This window comes from Penicillium argentinense (genome assembly GCF_028826775.1).
Source record: "Penicillium argentinense strain IBT 30761 chromosome Unknown utg000002l_segment0_segment0, whole genome shotgun sequence".
In the NCBI taxonomy this organism is placed as follows: domain Eukaryota; kingdom Fungi; phylum Ascomycota; class Eurotiomycetes; order Eurotiales; family Aspergillaceae; genus Penicillium; species Penicillium argentinense.
In genome coordinates this window covers 3,302,458-3,329,632 of record NW_026622661.1, presented here as the reverse complement: position 1 = coordinate 3,329,632, position 27,175 = coordinate 3,302,458, and the positions used below count along the sequence as shown (strand labels likewise).

General features: G+C 50.9%; 9 protein-coding genes across 9 annotated transcripts; 2 read left to right on the top strand and 7 right to left on the bottom strand.

Moving 5' to 3' along the window:
• Positions 1-347: 347 nt before the first annotated feature.
• Positions 348-4,361, top strand: N7532_002053 (uncharacterized protein; the record flags this gene model as incomplete). Its single annotated transcript, XM_056614547.1, has 7 exons — positions 348-1,233; positions 1,284-1,791; positions 2,157-2,259; positions 2,313-2,830; positions 2,946-3,349; positions 3,399-3,649; positions 3,711-4,361. The coding sequence occupies 7 exons, from the start codon at positions 348-350 to the stop codon at positions 4,359-4,361; spliced, it is 3,321 nt and encodes a 1,106-aa protein (XP_056479588.1).
• A 650-nt stretch (positions 4,362-5,011) lies between these two features.
• N7532_002052 (uncharacterized protein) lies at positions 5,012-7,240 on the bottom strand (the record flags this gene model as incomplete). The annotated part of the gene is made up of 5 exons (XM_056614546.1): positions 5,012-5,537; positions 5,614-5,946; positions 6,003-6,373; positions 6,440-6,989; positions 7,065-7,240. The coding sequence occupies 5 exons, from the start codon at positions 7,238-7,240 to the stop codon at positions 5,012-5,014; spliced, it is 1,956 nt and encodes a 651-aa protein (XP_056479587.1).
• Positions 7,241-9,190: 1,950 nt separating this feature from the next.
• Positions 9,191-10,122, bottom strand: N7532_002051 (uncharacterized protein; the record flags this gene model as incomplete). The annotated part of the gene is made up of 2 exons (XM_056614545.1): positions 9,191-9,752; positions 9,818-10,122. The coding sequence occupies 2 exons, from the start codon at positions 10,120-10,122 to the stop codon at positions 9,191-9,193; spliced, it is 867 nt and encodes a 288-aa protein (XP_056479586.1).
• Positions 10,123-11,540: 1,418 nt separating this feature from the next.
• N7532_002050 (DNA-directed RNA polymerase III core subunit RPO31) lies at positions 11,541-15,978 on the bottom strand (the record flags this gene model as incomplete). The annotated part of the gene is made up of 2 exons (XM_056614544.1): positions 11,541-15,789; positions 15,884-15,978. 2 exons carry the CDS (start codon positions 15,976-15,978, stop codon positions 11,541-11,543), a joined length of 4,344 nt encoding a protein of 1,447 aa, XP_056479585.1.
• A 413-nt stretch (positions 15,979-16,391) lies between these two features.
• On the bottom strand, positions 16,392-18,473 carry N7532_002049 (GTPase GUF1; the record flags this gene model as incomplete). Its single annotated transcript, XM_056614543.1, has 2 exons — positions 16,392-17,655; positions 17,734-18,473. The coding sequence occupies 2 exons, from the start codon at positions 18,471-18,473 to the stop codon at positions 16,392-16,394; spliced, it is 2,004 nt and encodes a 667-aa protein (XP_056479584.1).
• Positions 18,474-18,813: 340 nt separating this feature from the next.
• Positions 18,814-19,820, top strand: N7532_002048 (spindle checkpoint protein MAD2; the record flags this gene model as incomplete). Its single annotated transcript, XM_056614542.1, has 7 exons — positions 18,814-18,849; positions 18,902-18,927; positions 18,989-19,027; positions 19,091-19,119; positions 19,187-19,332; positions 19,387-19,460; positions 19,529-19,820. 7 exons carry the CDS (start codon positions 18,814-18,816, stop codon positions 19,818-19,820), a joined length of 642 nt encoding a protein of 213 aa, XP_056479583.1.
• Positions 19,821-19,952: 132 nt separating this feature from the next.
• Positions 19,953-21,006, bottom strand: N7532_002047 (DUF218 domain protein; the record flags this gene model as incomplete). Its single annotated transcript, XM_056614541.1, has 2 exons — positions 19,953-20,525; positions 20,590-21,006. The coding sequence occupies 2 exons, from the start codon at positions 21,004-21,006 to the stop codon at positions 19,953-19,955; spliced, it is 990 nt and encodes a 329-aa protein (XP_056479582.1).
• Positions 21,007-21,341: 335 nt separating this feature from the next.
• Positions 21,342-22,274, bottom strand: N7532_002046 (phytanoyl-CoA dioxygenase family protein; the record flags this gene model as incomplete). Its single annotated transcript, XM_056614540.1, has 1 exon — positions 21,342-22,274. The coding sequence occupies one exon, from the start codon at positions 22,272-22,274 to the stop codon at positions 21,342-21,344; it is 933 nt and encodes a 310-aa protein (XP_056479581.1).
• A 689-nt stretch (positions 22,275-22,963) lies between these two features.
• On the bottom strand, positions 22,964-25,629 carry N7532_002045 (uncharacterized protein; the record flags this gene model as incomplete). Its single annotated transcript, XM_056614539.1, has 2 exons — positions 22,964-25,337; positions 25,406-25,629. The coding sequence occupies 2 exons, from the start codon at positions 25,627-25,629 to the stop codon at positions 22,964-22,966; spliced, it is 2,598 nt and encodes an 865-aa protein (XP_056479580.1).
• Between the last annotated feature and the right edge of the window lie 1,546 nt (positions 25,630-27,175).

Sequence of the window (27,175 nt, the reverse complement as noted above, 5' to 3'; positions counted from 1 at the left end):
CTAAACTCAGGCGCCGCGGGACTTGCCCAGGCACCTTCTCGTCACATCAGGTACGGGAGAACTCATCATTCTTTTCTCTCCTTCTCTTTCTCTCGCATCCTAGCCGTACTCCCACTCTCTTACACCGTTTCTTTTCTTCACCTCAGCGTCTCAAGCTTGTGGCTCTCGACCTATCAGAATCCCCAACTCCACCTCACCGCCGGCCGATTTGACTCCGAGGTCCGAGAACCTAAAGAGCAAGCGGTGGAACCCCTTCTGCAGTTTTCCTCTGTGCACGTGACACGATCGACAGTAGTAAACGGGGCGCGCAAGCAACGAGCAACTGCGGTCCGGCGAGGTTGACCACCATGGAGCAGTCATCGGCTCAACACCCAATGTCGGGTGGGTCGCATGCTGCCCCCGGGCAGGGTCAGTTACCTCCTGGTTATTGGAACGGCCTCGATGCCTTGTTCCCCGAATCTCAGCTCCAGCCTGGTCAAGGTCAGGATCCATCCACGCAACAAACTCCGATGGGGATTAGCTGGGACCACCCGATTTTTCAACAGCAGCAGCAACAACAGCAACAAAACCAGCAGCCCCCGCAGTCTCAGAATCCCCTTCAGCCCCAGACGCAGTCGAACCATGGGATCTATTCCGCCATCCCGCAGACCTGGCAACAGAACCCTCTCCACCAAGCGCCCGCGAGCTATGCAATTCCATCACAATTTCAACCGCACCAGCAGCTCCCGCAGTACCCACATGACCAAATGGCCTTCGATTCACGGCCCTTGACGCCCTCAGAGAGCTCTGCGTTTCCGACGTATACCTACCAACAAAACTACTACCACCCACAGCAGCTCGCGGTGCAGGAACCTTTGATCGAACGATCGACGCAACATCAGCAGCCGACTGAATTTTCGACCACGGCACCTCGATCGTCGATATCTCAGTTTCACCTCCCTTCTCCCTACCAAACAGAACTGCCTACCATCGACCTCACCAATGACTTCCCCCATGCCGAGTCTCACCAAACCATCAACCCGCAATTCCTCAGCCCTACGGCTCCGACCCCCAACCAACCACAGCAGCAGCAACAACAGCGTCAACAGCGACAGCAACACGTGCCAAACAACTTTTCATACGCGGTCCCTGCCGAATTTCAAGGAGCTGACGGGACGATGTTCAACTACTATCAAAATGACTTCTCCGTGCAACCTCAAGGCATCCCATCCAATCTTGGAATGCCACAAATTGGTATGATAATTTAATATCCCTCCATTTATACTGACACTAACTCTGCATAGCTGCCAGAGGTCATTCTACACCCGCTGGATTTCCTGCGCCTCCTGATGTTGTTATCACAAATACAACTAAACCTGCCGCCAAGAACAAGCCAAAGGCCAAAAAGCCCACTGCAAAAGTGAAGAACGCACAGACAAAGTCGGATAGTGATAGCTCGGATCAGTCGGATTCGGAAATTGAAGCCCCAGATGAGCCTTCTCCGATCCCCTCAACTCGATCAAACGACCCTGTGGAAGGTGCCAAATACGATACCATGAAAGCAGTTTGGTCTCCCAGAAACAAGCGTCCAACACCGGACAAAGTAAAGAGTGCGCTTGTGGCCTTCCCAAAGATCATCAAAACTCTACGTGATGCATGGAAGGACCAGGTTCAAGCAATGAAGCTGGCAGAAAACCAAGGTGACAATGACAAATTTACGGTTCTTAAGAAAGACGTCGCACTGCAGCGGCAAGTCATGGACAGCATCGTGAGAACTGCCTTGGATATGGGCCACCCCATGATTGTTGAAAAGTGTGTCATCCCCTCCTTCTCTCCAACCCCTTTTCCTTGCACACAAAATCTCTATATCCCTAGAAGCTCCAAGCAAATTGAGCCCTTTGCCCGAGTAATTTTTCATCGTGGTCATGGGCCAAATTAAAGGCCATTCCTTGGTTCATTTTGTGTGCCGATAACATTGAAATGCCATGTTTGGTTTGGACCTAGCGGAGACGGAACCGTCTACTTCCCAAACAGGTGAAATGGGAATGCCTGAACCACATTCTGTAACGCAATTCCTGATGTTGCAGAAGCATTCAACCCGAGCGGACTAGCCTTCATCACATGCATCCGATATTGCCTTTGAATCATACGTTTGCTAACCTTTTATTTCGATATAGGCTTGGAGAACACCCCATGGCGGTCATTCCTATTTACTCCTTCCTGGCTGAGCGCTTCCAGTCAGTCGATTATGATGGTTCTTTGACTGTCAACTTGCTCAAGGTAAGCTTACATCTGGCCAACCCTCCTGAACCGTCTACTAACTATTTCTACAGCTTCTGGAACGATTCGTCACCGTAGATGAAGATTTGCTGCAAAAAACCAACCTTAGCAAAATCCTTCCGAAGTTTGTTAAGAAGGGAGGCCCGGTTACGAAGGAACTTGCCCAGAAGATTTTAGAAAACGCTTCTGCCTCTACCAAGAGAAAGCAGAATAATGCAAAGACCGGAAAAGAAGATCCGCCTGCGCTCAAGGCGCCCCTGCGAGATTCACCCTCGGCTGACGTTGCGGGAACCAAACGGGCACGCGATGGAGATAGTAACACGCATCCCGCAACAAAGAGGATGGTTGTCGCACCGAACGCTAAGGAAGCGAGCAAAGCTGGGCCTGCATCTAACGGACCCGCTAAGAGTGGCCCCAACGGAAAGGCAGCAGCAACAGCAGCCCCTCGTCCGCGAACGAATATTGTCGCGCCCAAGCCTAGTAGTCTTTTTGGTACGCTGAGCTCTGCATCAAAGAGACCCGGAACAACCAACGCTGAACGTGCTGCCGCGGCCGCTGCCGCAAAGTCGACGTACGTTTACCTTGCCGCCTTTTCCCTGACAGACCCATGCCCTATTCCTCTCCCTTGAATTTTTTTCTTCCCTCACCTAAAATACATCCTGGATTTTTCTGACATCGATTGCCAGACCCAGCGCAGAAAAGAAGGAGAAACCGGCGGCTCCTCCCAAGTCCACGTTTTCGTTTGGTGATATCATGGCCGACTTGAGCAAACCCAAGGACGCCCCCTCAACCAAAACGACCGAGGAAAAAACTCCCGAAACTGAGGAAGAACGTGAAAAGCGAGTCAGAAAAGAGTCTAGGCGGAAGTTGCGCGTCACCTGGAAGCCTGATGACTGTCTCGTCGAGACTCGGCTATTTACTCATGATCCCGACGAAGAACTTGGCCCCGGTGATAGCTCTCTACGTGGAGTAGGTGACGTGAAGGGTGAGGGAAGTGTATTGAAGCTCCATAAAGATCTGGAGGAGCTAGAGGAGGACGACCTTGGTGGTATCCGTGAGACGAACATCAACGACTACCCTATCCCCACTTGTAAGCCTATCGAATGCCGGCCTATTATGAGCGTGACTGACCTTAATAGTGATTGACATAGTTTATGAAAATGGCCAAACGAAGGCGGGCAACTTCGTGAAACGTGGTGGTGACCAAATGCCATTCAGCCCAGAAGAGGAGGCACAGAAGCATCGAGAAGCAACGACTCTGATGACCTACTATAACTCTCCTGCCGACGTTCCCCCGACACCCAAGGAGCCTTCTGCGCCTGAGTCCGGTACTGAAGAGGCTGCCCCTGAACTGGTTTTCTTTGGAGAATCGGCGGAGGACTTTGTCAAGGTAAGTAATTGGCGACATTGCTGAGAGGGACAAGGAAAATTCTAACTGTGATGGTTTATAGGCTCGGCAAGAACGCTATTACGCTCATGTCAATCCCAAGCTCACAGTGGCACCTGCACCTCTATCACAGCCTGCCACTGCCCCTGGAGGATTCGATATCTCCAACTTGCTGAAGCTCATCAATCCTGCTTTGCAACAACAACAGCAATCTACACCCCCTCCTCAGCCACAACCGACACCTCCACAGGCTCCTGCGTCAGAACTGGAGCGCACCATCGGCAAGTTCCGACAACAGCAGAGCCAAACACAACCGCCCCCACCTCCACCGGCCCCTGTCAGCCAGCCGACAGCGACGCAGGAGATTGACTTCCAGAAGATCTTCAACGTCATGCAGCAGATGCAGGGATCTACTTTCCCCCAAGCTCCACAGAGCCAGGCGGGAATGGCCCCCAATCTGGGTGCCATGTTTGGGCAGCAGTTCGGTGGCCAAAACCAAATGCCTAACCATAATTCTTCCTATGGCCAATCCTACGAGGATCCAGAACGTAAAAGAATCCGCGAAACGAGCCAATCAGAAGAGTGGAGTCGACAGAAGCGGACGAAGGCTGGTGGTCCTATGCCGTATAAAGTAGGCGTCGTTCCTTGCAAGTTCTGGGCAGAAGGCAAATGCAGAAAGGGCGACAATTGCACATTCCGCCATGATCCTCAATAATCTCGCTTTTCGACTTGGGCTCCACTCGTCCTCTCAGCTGATGCCTATTCTTATTCTTATGTTGTCCAGCTGACAGTCCGCCTTTATCTTAATTCTTGTATCCTTTCTATTGCATATTCAGTGGCACTGACCAAGTGCCTGGGGGACATTTCAATGGCGTTCATGTGTCGGCATCATTCGGTCCCGAGGGTCAAGCATGTTTTGCATGGGATTCCCACATACAGGTACGAAGAGCCGGGGCGTTTTTATTTTCTTTTTACTTTCTTGATTCGATCTCGAGATCTTCTGTCTGCCATTTCTCGGCGCATTTCAGCTGGCTCGGGTTAGCAGTGATCATTGATACGGCGCAGTCTGGGGCAAAACGGGGAATGTACATTAAGTGGTATCAACTTATTCTCTAGAATGGAGATTTGTGCCTGAGAATACAGCTTTCATACCAACGTAGTCCACAAGTAGTGTGTGTAATCATGTACAGTAGCGACCCAGCGCTACATGCTGGGACGGGTTTACCAAAGAGTCATCTCAGACTAGAATTGGAATCGAAGGCATTGCGACAACACTGCAAGGGATGGTGATTTATTAATCAGTGTTTGGCATGAACATTATTATATCACATCGTTCATCCCTCATCAATGCACCGTAAGACCCAATTAGGATGGATACATGTCTGACCTTATACCTGCTAACAGACAAGTGCCTTGGTACATTCTTTCTAGAGTAGATCTCATCATATCCAAATCGATGGACTCGCCAGACCAAGCCCTCAAAGTTCGAATTGACAAACGCACCAATGCAGGCCAATTATGCGGAGGAACAAGACACCATCCACCCGAGGCCGCATACTGCAACCGACTGAGGACTGCTGCGATGATTTGGATCGCGGCTCCAAAGGTGCACCTCATCATATTCCAGATCCATTCGTGGCGGAAATGATACCATAGATTCGGGATGAGAGCGGCACAATTCTGAAGCGCCTTTTGGGCGTGGTTGAATACCTCTTGGAAAAGCTGGGTGTTGTTTTGAAGATAGCTCGGCAGGAAGCTGTAATGGACTGCTAGGTAGAGAATTGGGCGATAGATTTTCTCGAGACCCATGCGATAGCGGCTGTATAGAAGAAACTCCAGATCTTGATTGTCTGGTGTAGGGGAGGGTAGGCCGCTGAGTGACATTTGGTACCTGCGATAGATTCTATTAGCATATGACTGAAAGGAAAGACAAGATTAAATTAGCGACGCGGAATATTTATGCATACCAGGAGTATATGACTTCTGCGGCTGCGGAAGTCCGTTCAACAACACCATGGATATTGTTGACCCAGTCTTGCTCCCCACCTCGCCACATATCAATGAGCATATCGTTCACAGTCCGACGATTGCATATCGACCCAATGTAGAACCTCCATCCCTTTTCATCGTCAGTGTCACACATTTCAGGCCATGACCTCGTGACAATATCCTTATTATCTCCAAATCTGTCTGCTGGAGATATCGATGCCGACGAAGTTCTCGGGAAGGTTGGGAATTGATTCGCATATCCCAGGCTCTCAAGACAGCTGCCCCACAATGGAAGTTCTGCCTGCATTTCACTTTTCGAGTGGATTAGAGGATTTCCCAAACAGAGGATGACACAAACCGAACTCACTGCTCTGCTTGAATACATGACCAATATAGGCGTGATTCGAGATTATAATAGTCGATATCTGCGGTCCATTGCTCTCGACGCAAGGAGCGTAGACGAACTTCTAGTCTGCAAGAAGCTTGTTGAAAACAAAACCAGGCTTGTAACGGGCGAATAGCGTGACTATGATAGGATCCAGCTAGAAGGAAACATTGGATATCTGTTGGAGATGTGTTCAAGGAGCCCAGTCTTTGCTCGGCTGCATGAAAATAAGCCTCGGCCAGCTCAACGTTCGCATCTGACTGAGGCGGACTGGAAATATTATCGAGATCGTTAGGTATTTCACTCAATGGAACGAAGGAAGATGTGCAACAGGCAAGTGCACAGGCCAGAAGCTATTCAAATAAGAGCTGTTAGAGTTGTGGCGAATGTGACCCTTGCGACGTATAACAGGAACTCACCACTTGGCACGATGGCCCATCCCAACCTAACCCTTGAAGAGTCACCTGTCTGGCATATCGCTCGAGCGTTTCAGCTTCAACAACAGGGTTCCTTCGATGAATCAAAACAATGTATTTCCGACATAGGTGCTGGATGTCATCCAGAGAGGAACCCACTTCCGCTTGCCGAGGAGGTGAGAGTACATGTGGTTGATTGTCCAAGGAATCGAGTAAGAAAGATCGAACATGTCTCTCTGATTCGGGAATGACCCGATTGAATATTGGCCAGCGAAGCATATACTCCGGAGAATTGGCTGCATATAAGGTCAAGGGATCGTGGTCATCAGCCCGGTCCTCGATACTCGTGGCACTTCCTGGATGATTGCGACTCGCGAATGGATCTGCCAGGGGGCTCGAATTCTGTGTACCAGTAGCTAACTCTAGGAGCGAGCCCCTGGCTGAACGACCGGACAAAGAACTCGACCCGCTATCTTGCTTAAGATCTTCCAGGAGCGAAGCAATCTGCCCTAGCCTCTGGAGGATCTCATGATTGGCAGACTCAAAATTCGTCCTTAAAGATAAGCATGTTAGAAAGGCCATCAAAGCTTGACTTAAAAGTCAAAAGCCGTTAGGCGACCCGACTTACTGAACTGGATGCGGCGAGGCTTCGGGATAAACACACTCCACCCCTTGTATTGCACAATAGCTACAGACGGGCCTAGTATTGTCGCACCGGGTCTTTCGCAATCTGCAGGTCTGGCAAGCTGTTGGGGCGCGTGTACGACTCTCGCGTTTCCTAGGAAACTTGGGATCCAAATTCATGACTCTAGGGTGATATTTTTCTTCCCTTTGAGACTCCCGGCGTGACTTGGGGAGCACCAGGGAACCCACGAGGGAAATAAGGTGAATCAAATGCGGGCTGTGGATGATGAACCGGTTATAGAGAAGTATATTCGGGCTATGCAGAGGGGCCGTGACGAAGTAAGAGTGTAATAGACAAAAAGGCGTGACATGAATCCTTGATAGGACGGTTTGTGCGAGGTTTACGGCTGTGGCGTGGCAGGATGAAACTAAAGAAATTCTCTAGACAAAGAAAGTCGCAAGAGAAAAGTTGAGAGGTGAAGTATCTTTCTTGAAAGCTCCATCTCTGGAGCAGGGCCCCGAGGCTGTTTATTGGAGAACTGTTCGTCGCTGCACTCGGCACCTGGGCAGGGTTTGTCGCTGGCGTCGTGCCCCCGGACGGTGGAAAGGTTGGAGCTGCGAGGCTGCGCCTTTCCATCTCCCAAGAACCAACGCAACCAATTAAGGTGCATGGCTCTTTTTTTGGGTCACCTGCAGCGCCATTGTGGTAGAAAGCGGCGAATCGAAGTGATTGACATGACGAATGCCGGGGGTGACTTGGTCGAGAAACCCGAGTTGTTTCCTCGTCACCCGAGGAAAGGTTCCGGGATACCCCGGGGATTGAGGCCCAATAGCTGGCAGTTAGGGGTGGCACATTGGTCATGTACTGCATGTGGGAAAGACATGCATGGCGAAGATTTGTATAAGCTATGGCACCAAAGAAGAGTAGGGCGCGCCCGCTTCTTTGACGTTTCCAAAAAAGCAATACCTGCCTTGACATGACAAATCTTTAGAATAACATTAATTTCAGCTTTCGGAGCTACTCAGTTCGTGGCTTGCCTGCATGATGCAAAAGATTATAGGCAACTTGATCAATGCAGGTGCAAGCAACTACATTGTGCAGGGCTGTGGATTGCATTTCTGGCCAGCAGGAATCATTCATACCATACAAGGTCTAAAAAGCCAAATTGAATAGGAAGAAACCACAGTATCGAAGATAATCTCAATACAGCAAGTATTGGTTTTAGCAAATGATTACTATCGACAATAGCTGTCATGTAACATCGGGTACATGGACATAATGCTTGTGAAGCATATATTCCAAGAAAATTATGGATGTGTTTTGATCGCGGCCATTCCCAGTAGTCCTTGAAATTATCGATTCGTGGTATTTTTATCATGAACCCAGCGTCGGGAGAGAGGGGGAGGTGCGCGGAACGTCATATCACTGTGAAGATAAATACTTTCTTATGGACAAGGACTCCGTCTACAGATCTCAGGAGGCAGTTGCTCAGGTGGGAGATTTTGATTTGGCCTGAAGCTAACCCTATTCACGTGGCTTGGAGAAGCGGTCAAGAGATTATAATACCTAGAGATCATTGGTGACTACCATTTTTGCCTCGGCTGGAGGCCCTCAGTAAAAGGAAGCCGAAGAAAGAAACAAGAGCATAGCGATGGGATTCGAACGTGGTATGGCATGTGAACATAACTACGATTGCCAAGAGTTGCTTGCTTTTCGCATAATTCATACATGTAAATACTCTAGTATACATTTATTATTTTCGGTGGGTAACATGGGGGAGGGGGGGGGCAATATTTGCGAAGCACCTAAAATACTCGGTCAAAATAACCTCACACGTTGTATTGGATTGATACACATTCTAGTTCCTAGAATTTACTTTTGAAGACCTCTGCCCCATCGAAATGCTTATCAGGGTTAACATCAAGTGTTCAAAATGAAATTCGTATATTTTATTCTTTTTTTGCTGACAATAACGGGAAGAAGCTCCCCTGAATAGATATAGGCACTCCGGGGTATGTCGCTAATTAAACCGCGCTGAATTATTAATGTGATTCTATGCCCGTTTTCACGTCTGTGTACCCCATCAAAAATAAATTATTCCATTCGTGATCAGTACATGCACGTCCAAATCATTGCCTAAACGTACTCATCTCCTGGGGCTGGGTATCCTTTTGGCCATCGGAAGACATTTCGTATGAAGGTGCATACATGTTTTGCTGCCCATAATCATAGTTAACGGGCATGTAGCCTGGCTGAGTGGCAGTTTCAGAAGCTGGTGGAACAGCATGTCCTTGAGGCGAAACAGCAGCAGCAGCTTCCTTCTTGTCCATATTTCTTTTCACCAGGTAGATCAGATACAGGACACCAAGCAGCAAAGGAACCCCGACGCCAACACCGACACCGATGCCTGCTTTGGCACCTGCTGAAAGCCCACCTGAGCTGGATCCATTGGATGCATTGCTTGTTGAGGTGTTTGTACTTGTGCTGGAAATTGTCGAGGTTTGTGTTGCGAAGTCTTCTGACTTCCAGCGAATTGAGATTCCCTTGGCGTTTACGCCATAGGAGCCTGAGTAGGATGTGACGGTACCTCCTTGGGTGTAGGTATATTCGGCAGCAGTGTCGGTGTTAGATGAGCTGCATTGGTTTGTTGAGTACCAGTAGTTATCATGGCCCGTTTGCGCATTGTAGCCACTGAATACGAAACGGTTAACAAAGGATTGACCAGAAGAAGCACAGGAACATGATGTAGTACTCACTAGGGGCAGCATGTTGCGGCGGTCACGACAGCATTATCACTCGCGAGACTTGTTTGACCCGCAGCGGTATAGCCATCAGGGCAGATACCCGGTGAGAAGTAAGACAAGCCGGTCTTGTAGCCCGATGGAAAGCAAGTATCCCATTTAGATGGCCCAAGACTCAGATACCATTCGATGTCGGCGCCCGTTGTAGTGACCGTAGGGTAGTCACCCAGATTGGAGCTATCATAGTACCACCAGCCGTTACTTTGCGTTGTACACGACGGGGGTGGCGTAAAAGTTGTACTCAGGGCACCCACGGACATTTTGCTACCACTCCTGGGGAAAGCAGTGCCGGCAGGAGCAGAAAGCAAACCGGTCAGCAGGAACCAGGCAGGGTTTTGGGGGGCGGGCCCTTTATTAGGAAAGGGGCCACAACATTAACTCGGAAAGTGTCCAGCGCTAAGTTGTTGGGGCAAAAAGATGCGCTGATCTCGCGTGGGGTCTAAAAACCGTAACATTGTTTGGTCCGGAGATAAGCGCTGCGAGAGTCTCGTATGGGAGGGAGGCCAGCCCAGCAAAATAGAATTGCACGAGACTGAAGTGCCTCCCGGCACCCGGAGTGTTGCTGCTCCATGTGGAAGGAATAAGGTGGTGGTGCCTCAGATAAACTATAGCCGCGATCCCAATCGAGTCATCTCCCACGTGCCACCCGCATGGCCCGGCTCATACTTGCCCGGGACGAGTTGAGCCGCTGACACCAAGGAGTAAAGCCACGCATCTGCTAGAACCAGACCATCGCGTGCTGAGGATCGGGGTCAGGTTCTGCGCTCAAGCATCTCTGGGGTCCCATTCGACTCTGTATCCCTACGAAGAAAACCCATCGCTCCAATTACCCTATAATAGCCTCACCAATCTGGGTTGGAGGGCTCCCCTGCTTAACCAGCAATCAGTAACTGGATAGTCCTCGATCTGCTCGTTGATTGAAAACCGGGCCAGCAAGGCTTGCCATGCGCTAAGCCTGACGATCTAAAATTTCCTCGGATTCCAAATAGATGCTAAGATGGCGGGTGGATCCGTTAAACATTCGGCACTGCCCATTTGCCCCTTCATGGACAAAACACGTCCCGGATCTCTGGTCGGCCCAATGCAGCGCCGACGAGCTTAAACTGCCATCGGCATTCATTCATTCAACTGTCGATCATCGATCATCGGCCACCGCGCACTAAAAGCAATTTTCCCATGTTGCAATTATTCAGCAGTCCTTAAGCTCCCTAAACACTCAGCCTCACGCAGGCCCACCGTGGGAAGTTCTCGGACCCAATGGCCGCAGCCCTAGGACCCGTTTCTCTGACACGAAAGTAAGCACTAAAATCAAGGTGGATTTTCAAACCAAGTCAGGAGCAATCACACGATGACAGGGGTGTTTCGTTTTTTACGAATGAGAGACGCGAGTCTTTGACAAATACTCACAGGAACTAAGGATATTGACTGAATTATAGCGCTCGCGATAGATACATCGATGCAATGCGGAATTGAGTAACCTGAAAGAAGTAGACTCGTCCATTCAAATCGTTACTCGCTAACGTAAGAAATAGATACCGAATGATCCCGTAAAAGGGGTAGATTTACAAATGGCGCCTGGAAACGTGCAAGCCGAATTGAGCAAAACACAACGCCGAGGGGAAATGCTGAGTAAAAGCGCGCACAGGAGCATAGCACCGGCGGTCATCATCTAACGCCATCACCGGACTTTCCTTGCGGGTTTCTTTGCGGGCGCCTCATTCAGTTCAGACCAGACATCTTCGAAGACAGTCTTTCGGGGACCGATTTGCCCCTCGTAGAAATTCAACTTGCGCACCACCTCCATGGCGCCCGTGCCCAATCCCATGGTCTTGCCCATAATAATACACTCCGAAACACCCTCAATGAGATCGGTACGGCCAGCACCGCCAGCATCAAAAAGGTGGTCTGCGGTCTTCTCGAACGAAGCGAGCTGGAGGACAGAGTCCCGCATCTTGGCCAGACCAAAACGGGTGATACCCAGTACCTCACCCTTGTATGTCATCACGTCTGCCAGTAGCTGCATGTGACGAGGGTCAATGTCCATGTCCTTCATGACCTCGCTGATTTCGGTAATAATGGTGCTTCGTGCAGCCTCGATGCCGAGTACTTCACGTGCTTCCATGACGTTGTTGGTTTTGGTGTGGAGACCGTCAACACCAACTGTGGTCATGCATTCCCGCAGACCGTAGCCTTCCACCAGCAGGGTGTTGATCGTGGAAGTCTCATCCGTCCGGATGATGGCACGGTGGGCGCGTGGGTGTCCCAGAATTTGAATGGTCGGTAAGATGCGCTTAAGATGCTTCAGACGAAGGAAGGGGTCGGCGCTGGTAGCCGAAATTTCGGTCTTAGACAGGTTTGTCTTGCTGCTTGGATCCAAATCGATCGTGACCTTGATAGACCGGCCAGTGGCACTGAACTTGAGGTCGTCGCCCTTGAATCGCTTATGGTTTTTGATCGCCGCAAGAATCTGAGGCATCCGAAGTTCCAATTGGAGGTCGTTAATGGTTTTGAAGTTGATCTTGGCCTTGATGTAAGCTTCATTCCCATTCCAATTCTCAGTGATTGAGTGGATGATATCTTGAAGGTAGGTTTTTTCGATCCGACCCTTGACGATACGTGCCGCAGCGATACTATCCTTGGTGACTAGCTCGCAAGCAACAACCGGAGTACTGATTTCCTTGGAGGCGTTGATGATTTCCTTGATTCGAGGCACACCCTGGGTGATACTCATACCGGCGACACCAGCAAAGTGGAAAGTTTTCAGGGTCATCTGAGTACCAGGTTCACCAATAGACTGGGCACCCACCGCGCCGACAGCATGACCAGGTTCGACTTGAGCCTTCTTATACTTCTGCAAGCAGGCGGTGATAAACGTTCGCAGTGTGGTCTCTGTCAATTTACCTGTGTGATCCAAGCCTTTCCGGCTTCTCTCGTCGGACGGGTCAAAATCACCACCACGAGAAATAAGTCTGTCGGCCTTCGTCTGGACATATTGCTCAATTGAATCCAAGAAGTCGCGCGCACTCTCGAACTGATCGATGCCATTGTCAGTACGATCCATGTATTCCAAATCTCGGCCCAGCAAGTCCTTGCGGTAAAGCTTGACACGCTCCTTCTGGAGCATTTCCTCGCAGACCCCCATGATTTCCTTAGGCAGCAGACTCCGTTCGTCGTTGTTATAGGTGGTGGATTCAGAGTGGATAAACGTCCGATCGAAATGGACAGGCTTGGCCTTGCCCTCCATATCCACCGGATCCAGTTTATCATCACCATACTGGAACTGCACAATGGCAGATGATGAGTTTCGAACAGTATCATCGTACTGTGAGGAAAGATCTTCGAGTGACTTCATCAAACGACGAGACATGTAACCGGTTTCGGCAGTCTTGACAGCAGTATCGACCAGACCTTCACGACCAGACATAGCGTGGAAAATGAACTCGGTGGGTTCGAGGCCGGAGAAGAAGCTGTTTCGGACGAAACCCTTTGAAGGGGGCTGTCGAGCATTTTTAGGGAAGTGAGGCAGGGTCCGGTCTTGGAACCCATCAAGGACACGCTGTCCGCCGATAATTTGTTGACCGACTAGGGCAACCATCTGCGACACGTTGATGCTGGATCCCTTGGATCCCGAAGTAGCCATGATCAGGGGCGAGTTGTATTTGCTGAGCTGCGCAATGCACTCATCACCAGCTTGCTGTCGAACCTTACTAAGAATACCGGACAGCTGGTTCTCCATAGTCTGCAACTCATCACAGCCGGGATACTTTTCCAGAGTACCGGCCTTGTACTTCGCAATGACTTCATCACAAGCGGCGTAGGCAGTTTCAACCAAGTCGTTCTTCGACTGAATTAGCTTTTCGCTAGGGTAAACATCAGTGATACCGATGGAAAACCCCATGTTGGTGAACCACCGTGCCGACAATTTTGACAGGCGATTCATGCCCTCGGCAGCTGCAGGAGGCCCGAAATCACGAAGCATAATGTAGAAGACATTATCCTTCTTACCAGAACCGATGGTAGACTTATCCATGACACCACACATGACCTCCGAATTGCGAATAACAAGCCATGCATCATTTGGATCAAGATCCTTTGGCCGGCCGTCCTTGGGTTGCTTAAATTGACGGCATGCAGCATCTAGATTGACTAGAACTGGGTCGTCCTTGTTAGGACGCATCAGCACATTGAAAACCTGCTTCCCTGTCCAAAGCATTTGCGGCTTAAGGACTGAGGGCGGTGGCAAATCAAATCGTGTTAGGGGGCCCAGCATGTATAGACAAATCTGGGAGAACGAGCCACGGTCATAAAAGTTGTCTTTACTGCTGAGTAGAAAAGCAGCACTGATGAAATCTTGAATGGCAGAAATAATGGGCTCGCCGTTTTTGGGGGTGGCCAGGTTGTTTTTCACGCCCATCAGTTCCATGGCTTCTGCTCTAGCCTCCTCTGTTTGCGGAACATGCAAGTTCATTTCATCGCCGTCAAAATCGGCATTGTAGGGGTTGCAAACACACTCATTCAATCGGAAAGTCCGGTGCGGACGGACCCTGGCAAAGTGAGAGAGAATACTGAGCTTGTGAAGGGATGGCTGGCGGTTGAACAGAACGATATCACCGTCCTCAATATGACGTTCCACCTTATCGCCTTCCTGCAATTCATTGGCCATGTGCTTGAGACTACCATACTTCAGCATGGTTCTGAAGGTCGATCCCTTCTTGTAGAGATAGTTGGCACCAGGCCACTTCGTGGATCCATTGCGCACGCGCTCTCGTAGCTTTTCGATGTTGTACCGAGTAACGACCTCGGGGTAGGTCATATTCTTCGCCACGAGCTCAGGTACTGCGACTTCGTCCACACGTAGATTCGGATCGGGTGAGATGACTGTTCGACCCGAGAAGTCGACGCGCTTTCCTGACAAGTTACCACGGAATCGACCTTGTTTACCCTTGAGTCGTTGGACGAAGCCACGAATGGGTTTTCCGAGATCTGCCTTGTTGAGACCGGGGACATCGCTGTTGATGTAGACTGCGATCTGGAGCTGCATATAGTCCCAACATTCCATGATGGTTTGAACCGGGGCGCCCTTCAGTAAAGCATTCTTAAGGTTGATGTTGCTCTGGACAATATCACCGAGTTTGGCAGTCAAGTCGTCCTCGGTTGATGCAGCGTCTTGTCCAACAGATGGACGGATACAGACTGGGGGAGCAGGGATGAACTGCCAAAGGAACATCTCTGGTCGAGCTTCCTTCGGATCCAAGCCCAGTAATTCGCAGTCGCTGTCTGAGATCTTTTTGAACAATTTCAGGACGCGAAGGGCATTCAAATCATCCTGCGCCTTCTTGAAATGCTTTTCGACCTCGGAGTTCGAGTTCCGGGCTTCGGTAAAGGAATCGTCAAAGACCATCTTGCTCATTGGCGGCTGCTTCTTCACCGAAGCTGATGCGTTGAACGCACGGAACTTGTCGTGGGTGATTTTCAGCGCACTTGAGCCGACTTTCTTCACGACACCATTAACTGCATTGCAATGTTCACATTCGCGCGTCTTGCGGCATCGTTCATTGATTCTTTTCACAATCTGCTGCTTCCGTAGATTGTCCAGCCCGGGGCGGCGCATTTCGCGCAGAAATGCACGTCTTTCTGCCTCCGGAAGTAGGATGCGAGAACATTCCTTGCAAATTTCCTGGAGAACCCCAATCACACGCTTGAAATAACCGACATGGAACGCCGGAAGTACCAGTCTTACATGGCCGAAGTGACCATTGCATTCCTTGAGATGATAGCCGCATGTCTGACAAATCGCCGTCTTATTCGAAATACCCATGCGTGCATCGAGAGGGCCATGGGCAACCACCGCGCGGTCACGGTCGAGGTCGAAGAACTTTCTGTCGGAAACTTCGACGACAGCTTGGCCAACAATATCATCGTTCGTCCTATCCAGAGGAAAGAAAACCATGTTAGTGATCACATTTTGCGCTAGCCAAAGCGCTGCGGCTCGGCTTCTGGGTCAAAATGGGAAGCTCATACAGTACGCCAAACTTCAGTTCCTTAATCACTTTGGGCACACGATCAATGACCTGGGCCTTGCCCAGGTCGATCTGTGCACCTTCGGAAGGCTGCATCGCGCCGTTGTCAATGGTAGGACATGGCAGGGTGAGTCAAAGGAAATGCGATCGGCACGGGCGGCTCTCAGCCGCAATCGAGCAATTCGTGGGGCGAACTGGACGAAACCTTCGAGTATCCAGTCGCTAAGCACAGGCGAAAGGCCACAGAATCAAATATTCTCCAGGGAGAGGTAATGGGGGAGAGAATGAGGCTGGGGAGATGCAGAGAGAGAAAGAATGTATCGCGGGGTTGGCCACGAACTTTTTTTCTGCCGGCGGAGCTCTCACCGCTCAGGAAGCTCCAGATGGTCACTGGAAGTATACCGATGGGAAGAGGCGAGATTGTAGAACTCGATGGCATACTACTGGCATTGCTAGTGAACTACTTGTTTATTGTACAGTACTTTATAGTAATAATATACATAGGGTGGTTATTTAGATAAGAATGCCTGGAATGCCTTGTGCTCAATGACCACATTTCCAACCGCCCGGAGTTTCTTTCGGCCTTCCTTTTGTTTCTCCAACAGCTTCCGGCGACGACTTACATCACTGGCATGCAACTTGGCTAATACATCTTTGCGATATGGTTTGATGGTTTCACGAGCAATGATCTTCTTGCCGACAGCAGCCTGGATGATGATTTCGAAAAGCTGTCGGTCGACATGTTGCTTGAACTTCGTCACCCACAGTCTGCCCTGTCGGGCTACTTGACCCATATGCATGATTCGCGACACGGCATCGACAGGAACCTTGTTCACAAGGAGCTGAAGCTTGACAATATTCCCGGCCCGCCAAGCAGACTCCTCGTAGTCGAGACTGGCATAGCCCTTGGTAGATCCCTTCAGCTTTCCGAAGAAGTCATCAACCAGGTGTGCCAATGGCAGCTCATACTTTAGTATAACCTGGCTAGATGTGAAGTACTCGATACTTTGCTGTTCGCCCCGGTTGGCCTCACAGAGCTCAATGACCTTGCCCAGGTATTCGTCAGGGAAAGTCAAAGTGGCTAGCACGTACGGCTCTTGAACTTCGGCAACCTTTAACCGCACACTATCATCATCGGGAAACTTGGCTGGGTTGGTGATGATCTCTTCGGTGCCATCCTTCCATACGATCTTGACGGGAACAGATGGAGGAGTGATGATGATGCTAGCACCGTGCTCTTGTCGCAGACGATCCTCAAACACTGAGCAATGAAGAGTGCCCAAGAAGCCCATACGAAATCCAGCCCCGAGAGCCTCAGAAGATTCTTTCTGAACCGTAATACTACGGTCATTCAGAATCAGCTGGTTGATGCTATCCTCAAGGTGCTCAAAATGATCCGCATTCATGGGGTAAACGGCAACAAAGACCATTGATTTAGGTTCCTCGAAGCCAGGTAGAGGCTCGACGGTCTTTTCGGAGCCGACAGTTGTGAATGTATCGCCGATTTTGGCTTCCTTGCTTCGTTTCATACCGGGATTGAAGTAAATATAGCCAACCTGACCTGCCCGAAGAACCGTTTGAGCAGTTTCAGTGGGGTACATAATGCCGACTTCGCCCACATAGTACCTGATACCTGTCACAAATGACACGAGTTGCTGACCTGCACGCACCTCGCCATCGAAAACACGCACCAGAAGAATCACGCCTTTATAGGAGTCGTACCAAGAATCGACAAGTAGCATTCGAAGAGGTTTTTTCGTGTCGCCAATGGGCCTGTGTGGAACCGTTAGTATCCTGCAGTAATCATATTCGACATTCCCGAGTGAAACCTAGCCATAAAGGTGTACGTACGCTGGGATCTTCTCAACGACCGTCGGCAAAATAGCTCCAACGTTCAATCCAGTCTTAGCTGACACCATCACTGCATTCTCTGTGTCAAGTTCAAACGTGCTTTTCATTTGATCTAAAGCTCGCTCCGGGTCCGCAGATGGGAGGTCGACCTTGTTGATGACAGGTATCAATTCCAGACCCTGGGCAAAAGCAAGGTAGAAATTGGCCACCGTTTGCGCCTGAACACCCTGACTGGCGTCGACTAAGAGCAGAGCTCCTCCGCAGCTGGCATAACTGCGCGACACCTCAGCGCGAAAATCGACGTGGCCGGGCGTATCTACCAGATGCAGCAGATAGTCCTCGCCTTGATGGTTGTAGATCATGGTACATGTCTGTGCCTTGACCGTGATTCCACGCTCGCGCTCGACATCCAGCTTGTCTAGGACTTGTTTGTTCGTTCCTGGCTGAATTGTACCCGTAAGCTCGAGCAAGCGATCGGAAAGCGTGCTCTTGCCATGATCGACGTGTGCGACAATGCAGAAGTTGCGGTATCGATCAATTGGGATATTGGCGATGCGGCATTCTAGATCGGTGTCCGGGGAGCTAGAAGGTGCTTTCGACCGGGCTCTCCATACTGCAGATGCTGTAAATGTTCGTAGGGAATTATACTGGGATGGAAAGCAAGCCGACGACCTGAGGCCCGCTGCCGGACATCTCGGCGTTGCGCTCAGCCATCGGGCTAACTGCAGACATCCTCGCATCGGGATTCGTGCAATGGCATGGAAAGCGAAAGATCGCCCGGTTTGTTTTAGAGTGTCCGAGTCGTTTCGCAGAGTCACAATTCGGGGTTGAGCGACCAGCCAAAAGTTGCGGAGAAAAAAAGGGCGCGCGGGCGGTGACTCGGATCGATCGCCGCGGCGACTATCCACATAAACAAACCACTTCTCTTGCTCGCCCCTCCATTCGCTTGCTGCACCACTCGCCCTGCCACCATGACTGGGACAAAGGACAAGTCGGATAAATCAAAGGTCCACAAGCTGTCCATCAGAGGTGGGTGATCTCACCACAGGTCTGCCGTGGTCCCAGAAAGCTCACAGAATCATGATCACAGGATCGGCCAAGCTTGTGTCTGAATTCGTAAGTCGCAGCTATATTTTTCCATGAGAGTCGATTACTGATAGTGATGCAGTTCGAATACTCAATCAACTCCATTCTGTGTGTTATTCCCTACATCCCTACATGTCAATCGCTCGACAGCAGCTTACGGCCAGCATAGTTTCCAGCGGGGTGTCTACCCTCCAGAGGACTTCACAACGTAAGTCCTCCTTGATGGCGATGGCAATTTATGTCAATGAAGACAAAAGCTGACCCGCAATAGTGTCAAAAAATATGGCCTCAACATGCTCGGTCCGTTTAATCCAATCTTCCTTCTCCGGAAGCTTCCCCGCATCGACAAAATCTAACCCCTAGCTAGTGTCCGCCGACGACCAGGTGAAAGCTTACATCAAGAGGATCATGTCGCAACTTAACAAGTGGATGTCGGGTGGGAAGATTTCAAAGCTCGTGGTGGTTATTACCGACAAGGAATCTGGCGAACATGTCGAACGGTGGCAGTTCGATGTACGTCAAAACATCCCCTATGCTGCTGTCTTTGTCTTACCAACCTCTTCATAGGTCGAAATCTTTAGCAGACATTCCAAGAGCTCGAGCTCGCGGCGATTGGGCGATAAAGAGAACTCGGCTCCTGCGTAAGTTTATGTCCTTGTTTCATCGGTCCACTCATTCATGACTTGACTGACAATGCTGTTTTCGATAGCGATGCGGAAGCCCAGCCAGCCGAGCCGGTTGAGAAAACTGAAAAGGAGATTCAAGAGGAAATCCAAGCTATTTTCCGGCAGATCACCGCCTCGGTAACTTTCCTTCCCGTTTTGGATGGGGACTGCACTTTCAACGTCCTCGTCTACGCCGACGCCGATTCGGAAGTGCCGGTGGAATGGGGTGATAGCGATGCCAAGGAGATCAAAAATGCTGAGAAAGTGCAGCTGCGAAGCTTCAGCACGAACAACCACCGGGTGGGCACTCTTGTCAGCTACCGTCTAGCAGACTAAGTGCTCGGCGCCACATTATGACCCGCTATGAGCATTCTCCATTCATTGGCGTTGAGAGGGGGACTGGATTATGATTTTATCCGACCTAGGGCAACTATCCCTTAATGAAATTTTAACTGTCGATATCTATCTTCATCGCCCTGAAAGTGCCTTGCCATAATACCAGGGCAATTCGTCCATGCTAAGAAACCGTTGATTACCCGTACCACCTTCCCAGCAAACTAGCCTCTCAACGACATCGCCCAGCCCTTTGTTTAGAAATAAGTTCTTTTGCAACTCTTTTGACCAGCCTCGCGTGCTCCTTTTCTTTGATAGTTCCCCGCCAACTCCGTAAAGGTCCTGTTTCCAGAGCGCGATCCCCTTAGACATCTCCCCTCGCACCAGGGTCTCAAGAGGTGTAACTTCTTCCGGGGGGTTGATCCCGATGACAGAGATTTTATCTGACTCAACTTGTTCCTTACCGTTGGCGAAGGGAAGCAAGCCGAGGGCCGGGAAGTGGCATTCCATGAATCTTGTTCTCTTAAATTCGTGCGTCACAACGGTGAATCGTCGTGGGTAGATGCCTGTGTGGAACCGGAATTGAAGTAGGGAAAACAAAACGTTCTGGTAGGAATCTGTTGCGTGGCACTCTGAAAGCACTCTGGAAGGGTCAATTGGCGATTTTGGAAATAGAAAAGTGAAGAAGTTGTTGTCCTTGCAAAGATTCTATTATTTTTCAGTCAGCCCGGAATGTTGTTGAACGATTCTTTCTATTCAAGGGAAGGCATACAAGGTAAGACTGTCCTTCACTTGTCTCCGTCCTCGACTTCTTTGTTGGACCCCTGAGAAAAATTAATTCGATGTTGATTGAATGGAGGCCTACAGTGCAGCGTTGGGGGTGGGAGGGGGTTTTGCCTACCCTGAAAACACTAGCAAAGCATGGGGATCCTCTCCCAGTGCCTTTATCCCAGCCTTGGCATGATCTATAAAGGTCGAGGTTTCTCCCTTCTGAAATGGTTCGATCAGCCTGTTGGGCACTGTTAATGTGATTCTCCGACGGGCATTTTGGGGGTTCTCGAGATATATCAAGACCACCTGGGCACCAGGCGCTGTGGTGCACTGACCATTCATCTTCCGATCTGCCGTGCTTGGGTCCTCCGATGTAGATCGCATGACAGCAGACAATAATTAGGTGTTCATAGTCCATTGTGGTCGATTTTAAATAGAAAGCCCAATTCTCAGGATGCTTGGATGAGGCCCGCTCATCCGAGCGACTCTAGCTTGTGCGGCGCCAAGAGATGCTCTGCAGATCCGAAGTATAGGACCAAAGATGCACACACCTCTATTTGCCGCAACGCTAGTCGATTTATTCCAAGGAAAGGAAAGAAGCCTTTAAGTGTAGCGACTTCCATTTTGCAGCATAGATACGACATTGCTATATAACTTTTGGAAGGAAAGGAAACGGATAGAGCAAGCTGGCGTTCGATATCTGATATTTCCTGTGTATTCATCCAAGTGGTCGTCGATTCGGTCATATATAGCCTAAGATAACTTTGAAAAGCCCTCCTCCGGGGGCTGCAGCCAATTTCTCTTATCGTACTCCCACCCGTCGGCCCCTTCAATGACATGAAAAGTATATGCGTACCGACTCCGTGGGCTGGTATTCTTCTCGCTTTTGTGCAAGACATTCCCATGAATAAGAACCAGCGAGCCAGCCTTGATATTCAATATCTCGAGATCCTCATCACCAGGCTCCCCGACCTTGTCTTCCTCCATGCCCATTGGTAATGAAGGCCCGATGTTTTCCACAAACTCCGTACCTGCGTCATCACACTTTCTCACAAAGCGCCGGGTAATATGCCCACCTTTTCTCCCCTTATGCGATCCCTTCCACATCCCCAGTGTAGCATTTCCTGGCCCCGCATCTTGAAGAGCATACCACCAACCCACAGCCGAAGGTGGATTGGTATACAAAAACTCGGAGTCTCGGTGCGAGGGCACCGCGCCCCCGATAGACGGTTGTTTGAGAATAACCATGCTCTGCAGGACGCGAGGATCCTGGAAACCCAGCGATCGCGCAACAGCCGCATTACGCTCAGTCAGCGAGACGGCCTTGAAGGGTGGCGAGAGAGTGTGCAGCGAATGTCCGATCTTGTTCACGGCCAGATTCTTCGGCTTCAGCAGCGCGGGGCGCCCGGTTAGCGGATCGAGTTCGGAGGTAAAGGCATCTGGTTCGAAGAAAAAGCGAATTTTGTCGCCCGAGCTAAGGAAGTAATCGTCGCCGACATGGTCGGCTTCGTCGTCGTCACCGGTGGTGAATTGCGTGAGGGGGTGGCTTTCCAGCGAAAAGTCGTTGAGGAGCGTGTTTGTTTCCGTGAGGAGAGACTCGATTTCTGAGGGGTTGAGGTAGTCCGGTAGGACAAGATACCCATTCTCTTGGAACGAGGCAACTTGATCGGGCGAAAGACCGGCCATGATGGAATATCTGGAGAAATTCTGACAGCGCGATTTGTAAGGAATGTCCAAGTCGCGTTGCGGCGTTCTTTGCTGAAAGGCGGGGAATGACGATAAGCGATATGCTTTGGCCAACGCGATTGGCTGCCGTCGGGCCATTGGAGAGCATTCAACTGGCCCCCAGCGTGCCGACTTGGGCTCGCGAGAATTGCGAGACTCGTGAGGGTTGCATTCCCAGAGATACATTTTCATGTACTACTGTACCTACTACTAGCAACTTGGTATATGAGGAACCAATTATGAAAACTTACTGGAGTTACATGCCCAGTTCAATAAAACCACAAGCTGGTGGATTGGGGGTACGTACTAATAGTCAGAATCATCTTTAGTACCTGATATGTCATTACAGTTCTACGTCATCTGTGAAGCCCCGAGGGGTGGGTGAAATAATCAAAATGGTATTCTCCAAGACCACCCTGGGTCGTCATTCAAGTGTACAGACAGGAGACAAATACATGTATGATGAAAAGTCAAATCGAAAGCGCCGCCATGCCAGATACCCAGAAAAAAGACTCGAATGCATAAATTGAACCAGGGAAACAAGACACGGGATATCAAACAGTCAACCGCCCAAAATACAAAACAGACCATAACAATACATCAATCATCACATGCAATACCGGGCGTAGATGGAGAGAAAAGAAAGAATTTTAACTGGCATAACCGATCGAAGCCGACGGGCGAGGGGGTGCGTACTTGCGAACAACCCGGCTTGGACTGCACCCGACCGATCCGATATCGATCGTCTTCAATTCACGGCTCAGAGCGTCCATTCCGGGGTTGCCGCTGTTTGGGGCGCTAGGAGACACAGGATAGGACGGGGATCCCGAGGAGATTGGCACTTTGGAAGGGATAGGGGGACCTGGGCTGTAGTCGTACAGCGGCGAGCGGGAGCCAGGAGAGGGGGAGACAGAGCCCCGATGGGAGGAGCGCGGTCGGTCCGCCGAGGTTGGGGTCGTGAACCCTCGACCGTGAGAATAGCTAGCGTAGTTATCCTGGCCACCACCCCGGGGAGGCGTCCGGTCCAAAGACTCGGAACTGTGCACATGGGTAGGGGTGTATCTCTTTGCCGGACGATCAACATTGGAGGTGGTCGGTTCAGTGCGGAATCCGACGCGAGGAGGGCCACCGCTGCGGGCAACGGCAGCGGTATCGTTTCCTCGTGATGTAGGTCTATCACGGGGAGAGTGCTTGAAGCGAATGATCACCTCTGGTTTCCGACTCTTTCGCTCGGGTTCGGGTGCCCAGGTATCCGTGGGCAGATGATCAGAGGGATCAATCTCTCGCCCATCATCACCGATGATGGGCTGACTCAAGTCTCGAACAGGCTCAATCTCTGCTCGCATTGCGGCATCCCGAGCCTGCGATGGGGAGTCGTAGGCCGGCGTCGGGTCACGGCTGGTGGCCGAGCGCGAGGCGTTAGGATTGAGGGAGTTGTAAGAGTCAGGGGAAAACGGGATGGAGGACCCTCCGCGCGAATCAGAAGACGAAGGTCGCGGGCTCACTGATTTGCGTGTAACAACCATACGTGTTTCCGTATTGGCGGATCCCCGGCTTGCAATGCTAGCACGGTCATCCAATGGTTTAGGAGAGGTTCGGAGAGGATGAATCGGTGACTCATAGGGCGAAGGAGCCCGCGAGTTGGAATGGACAGAGGCTGGCGAAGGCTGTGTACTCGGAGTGATCATCATCTCGTCGTCGACATGATTGCTAGGCCTGCGGAAACGGTCCCCAAACGTTTGCCGCTCGATGGCATCCTCGCTTTCATAGCCTGCGACCAGACTGGCCGGCATATGCGAAGCGTTGGGGGACGCCCCGGGGGTATAAGGCTTGTAAGGCGAGTTAGACTGACTGACAAATTGCTGAGATGGGGCAGGCTGTGCCATACGAGACCGGTGGACAGGGGGTGGGGGAGGAGGCCCGTCCTCATCCTCATCCTCCACACGAGGCTGCATGGTTGCATACTCCGGATGATAGTCATCGCGGCGACGCACAGGTTGCAAAGCTCTGGTGTTGTGCGATTGGTATCGACAATCGTCCCCAGGCCCCGAGGAAGAGCTGGGACGGGAATATTCGAGTGGTGCCGGCTCATCCATGGGAGCAGCATGCCGGGGAGTGTAAGTCGACACATGCCCAAAGGTCATCGGGTTCGCTGGATACTGTGGAGATACGAGACTGTAGGCATCATGCGGATGGGCCTGTTCTTCATACACAGTCCGTCCGCGCATGTCAGCCTCGAACGGGGGTTCGCTGGTTGACTGATAGTCCCGCGGAGGATGGTCGTAGTCCGAGTGACTGCGGGGTTGAAGTGGTCGTGAATCGTAAGGCGACTCAGAATATGGCGTTTCGTGCGTGGGTCGTCGCATCGGCGCTGCCGGAGGCATAGCGGGAGCAGTAGTATCCCATTCTCGTTGATAGCTATCATGGAGATCGTAACCTGCACGAGAATGCATGCTGGGATGCTGGGGTTCGTAGGACGGAGCATCGTAAACAGATTCGGAGTGTCGTGGGTGTGGAGGGTGTGAGACTGGAACATCTGTCCGAGGCACGGCTTGGGCGGGTTCACGCACAGACGGTCGCGATGGCATCGGGTGGTGCAACAGAGGAGCGGACTGGGGCTTCTCCATAGGCAAAGGTCGTGGAGGAGTCACTCCCGAGGGATCTGTTGGTAGCGGACGTCTCTTGACTTGATTCAATTGACGGGGACCAGAGAGGCCAGAGCTCGACGTAGTCGGGGCTTTGCCTTGGGCCCTCTCTGCTGCTTCCTTGCGTCGCTCAATAACAGCTTCGTCTTGTTGCCGAGTATCATAATAGGTCATCTCGATTCGAATATCCCCTGAGTATTTTCCTCGGCACTGCAGTGAGTGCCAGTGATCGTTCTGACTTCCTCCGGGGATAATCAAGTTCTGCAAGTCAACCCAAGTTTCCCCAATGAGGTCGGTCTTCTTATCGTCATTGAAGACAGACACCTTCAGCTTGTAGTAGTCGGGAGACTCGTGTACAGTAAAGCGCAGTTCGTGGTCCCTGTTGTTGTCGGGGTCGTTGGTCAGTGGTGCTCTGGAGCTTGGAGGTTACCGTGTTGACGAACGTACCATCGCGGTGTTTGTCCTCCGCGCAGATCGGTTGGGGTTTTCTTTGCTTCTTTGCCGAGTCGTGCTGCACAGTAAGGATTCTGCTTCCCCATGGTTTTGCGATTCGGAAGGTTCTTGGCTCGGTCGATGATCGCGACCAGAGTACCAATAGGGGGACCGTCAACAGACATGTCAGCGAAGATGCCGGCGGCATGATTGACCTTGGTGTGGGTGAGCTTCGACATGATGCTTCGCTCTTCAGCGCTTAGAACGAATCAAGCGGGAGCTGAAAAGTCTAGGAGGCAGCATCGAGTGGTGTTTCAGGAGAAAGGTGGGAGGAGGGGAAAAGAAAAAGAAAGATAAAGCGCCTGCCTTATGGAGGCGGAGGGAATGTAAGATGCGGTAACGCGGTATTGGCGGTGGCTGGGGATGCGGCATTTGGGGTGCGTTTATTGGTACGTTCCCCTGGATCGGGCGCCTGGACTGGGCGATGGGACAATACGTGACAATACACAGATCCGCGATAAACACCCCGGCGATCGGGAAGCTCCCACTGCGACCACCCACCTCGCTCTTCTTTTTCATCCGATGACCAGCCATCCAAGCTCCGTCAGAGGCGCACGCAGCATAGATTGGCCCGGCTCCTCAATTCTACAAATCACCCAACCCCGGGTTGGCATCGAAAATGAGGTGGATCGGCAGCGTCAGCTCATATCAAGTCCCCAGCCACCGCGATCCACCGATCGATACATTCCCGACGTGGACAGGGGCCAGTCTGCCGAGGGAAATGGCAATCATTGGCGACAGGCCTAGCGGCGCGATCGTCACCCGTTAATCGCGTTGTCGGTGAATCCGGTTTCGTTGTTTCAGACGCGCGAGTCTTCGTACTGTAGCTGTCATCCCCACCTAGTATGTATACTTCGAGCGAAGCAGCTGCAGCCCCTCCGCTCCCCACCAAATTGCCATAGCGACCGCCCAAACATCATGCTCGACCGCCACTTTCATCCCCCGAGCCAGCTTGAAACATATTGAACAAAGTATCGCCATCCCATTGCATGCTCATCAATATTTCTCTTCGAGTGAGACAGATCGAAGCCGTACCACCATCCCCTGCTTCCGACGTCAGACAATTGGTAGTTGCCTGCGTCACTGCCTCAATGGTTCTGAACCCGAGCCTTCCGGGCGTTTATGCACTGGGGCGGAATCTAATTAAAGCCCCCACCCCGGAAAAAGAATACGGATGCCTGGTATAGAGTGTTTGGTATAGCATCCGAACAAGAGATTTTGATGGTCTAGGCCATGCAATTCGAGTTTGAACAATAATTTGTCGTAGCGCACCATAGCGCGGGGAGTAACTTCGAGGAATTTATCTGTTCTTGGGTTGAATAGGACGTTTCACGGAAGATATTATACATGAATTAAAAAACCTGAAGGATACGAGGATATCTGAATACCTCACAGGGCTATCTCAGTGCCGTGACGGAGGACAGAGGAGCCGAGGCACTTTCATAAATTCGAGTCGTTGGAGTGTGGTGGTGAAGAGTAGTGTTGTCTGGAAGCGATTCAAGGACTATCGAGAATTTGAAGATATCAGGATATTTAATTACGCGTGTTGTAAAGCCAAACTTTATCGGCTGTCAGTCCAACTGAATTTCCGAGGAAATGCAGCATGCAGCTTCCATGTATGCGATGGGATGGAGACCATGGCAGGTGTTCCTGCCTTAATGCCTGAAGATATGGCTTTGTAAGATTTCTGCGCCTTAAGAAGCCTCAGGCAACCAAAGCTTCTGC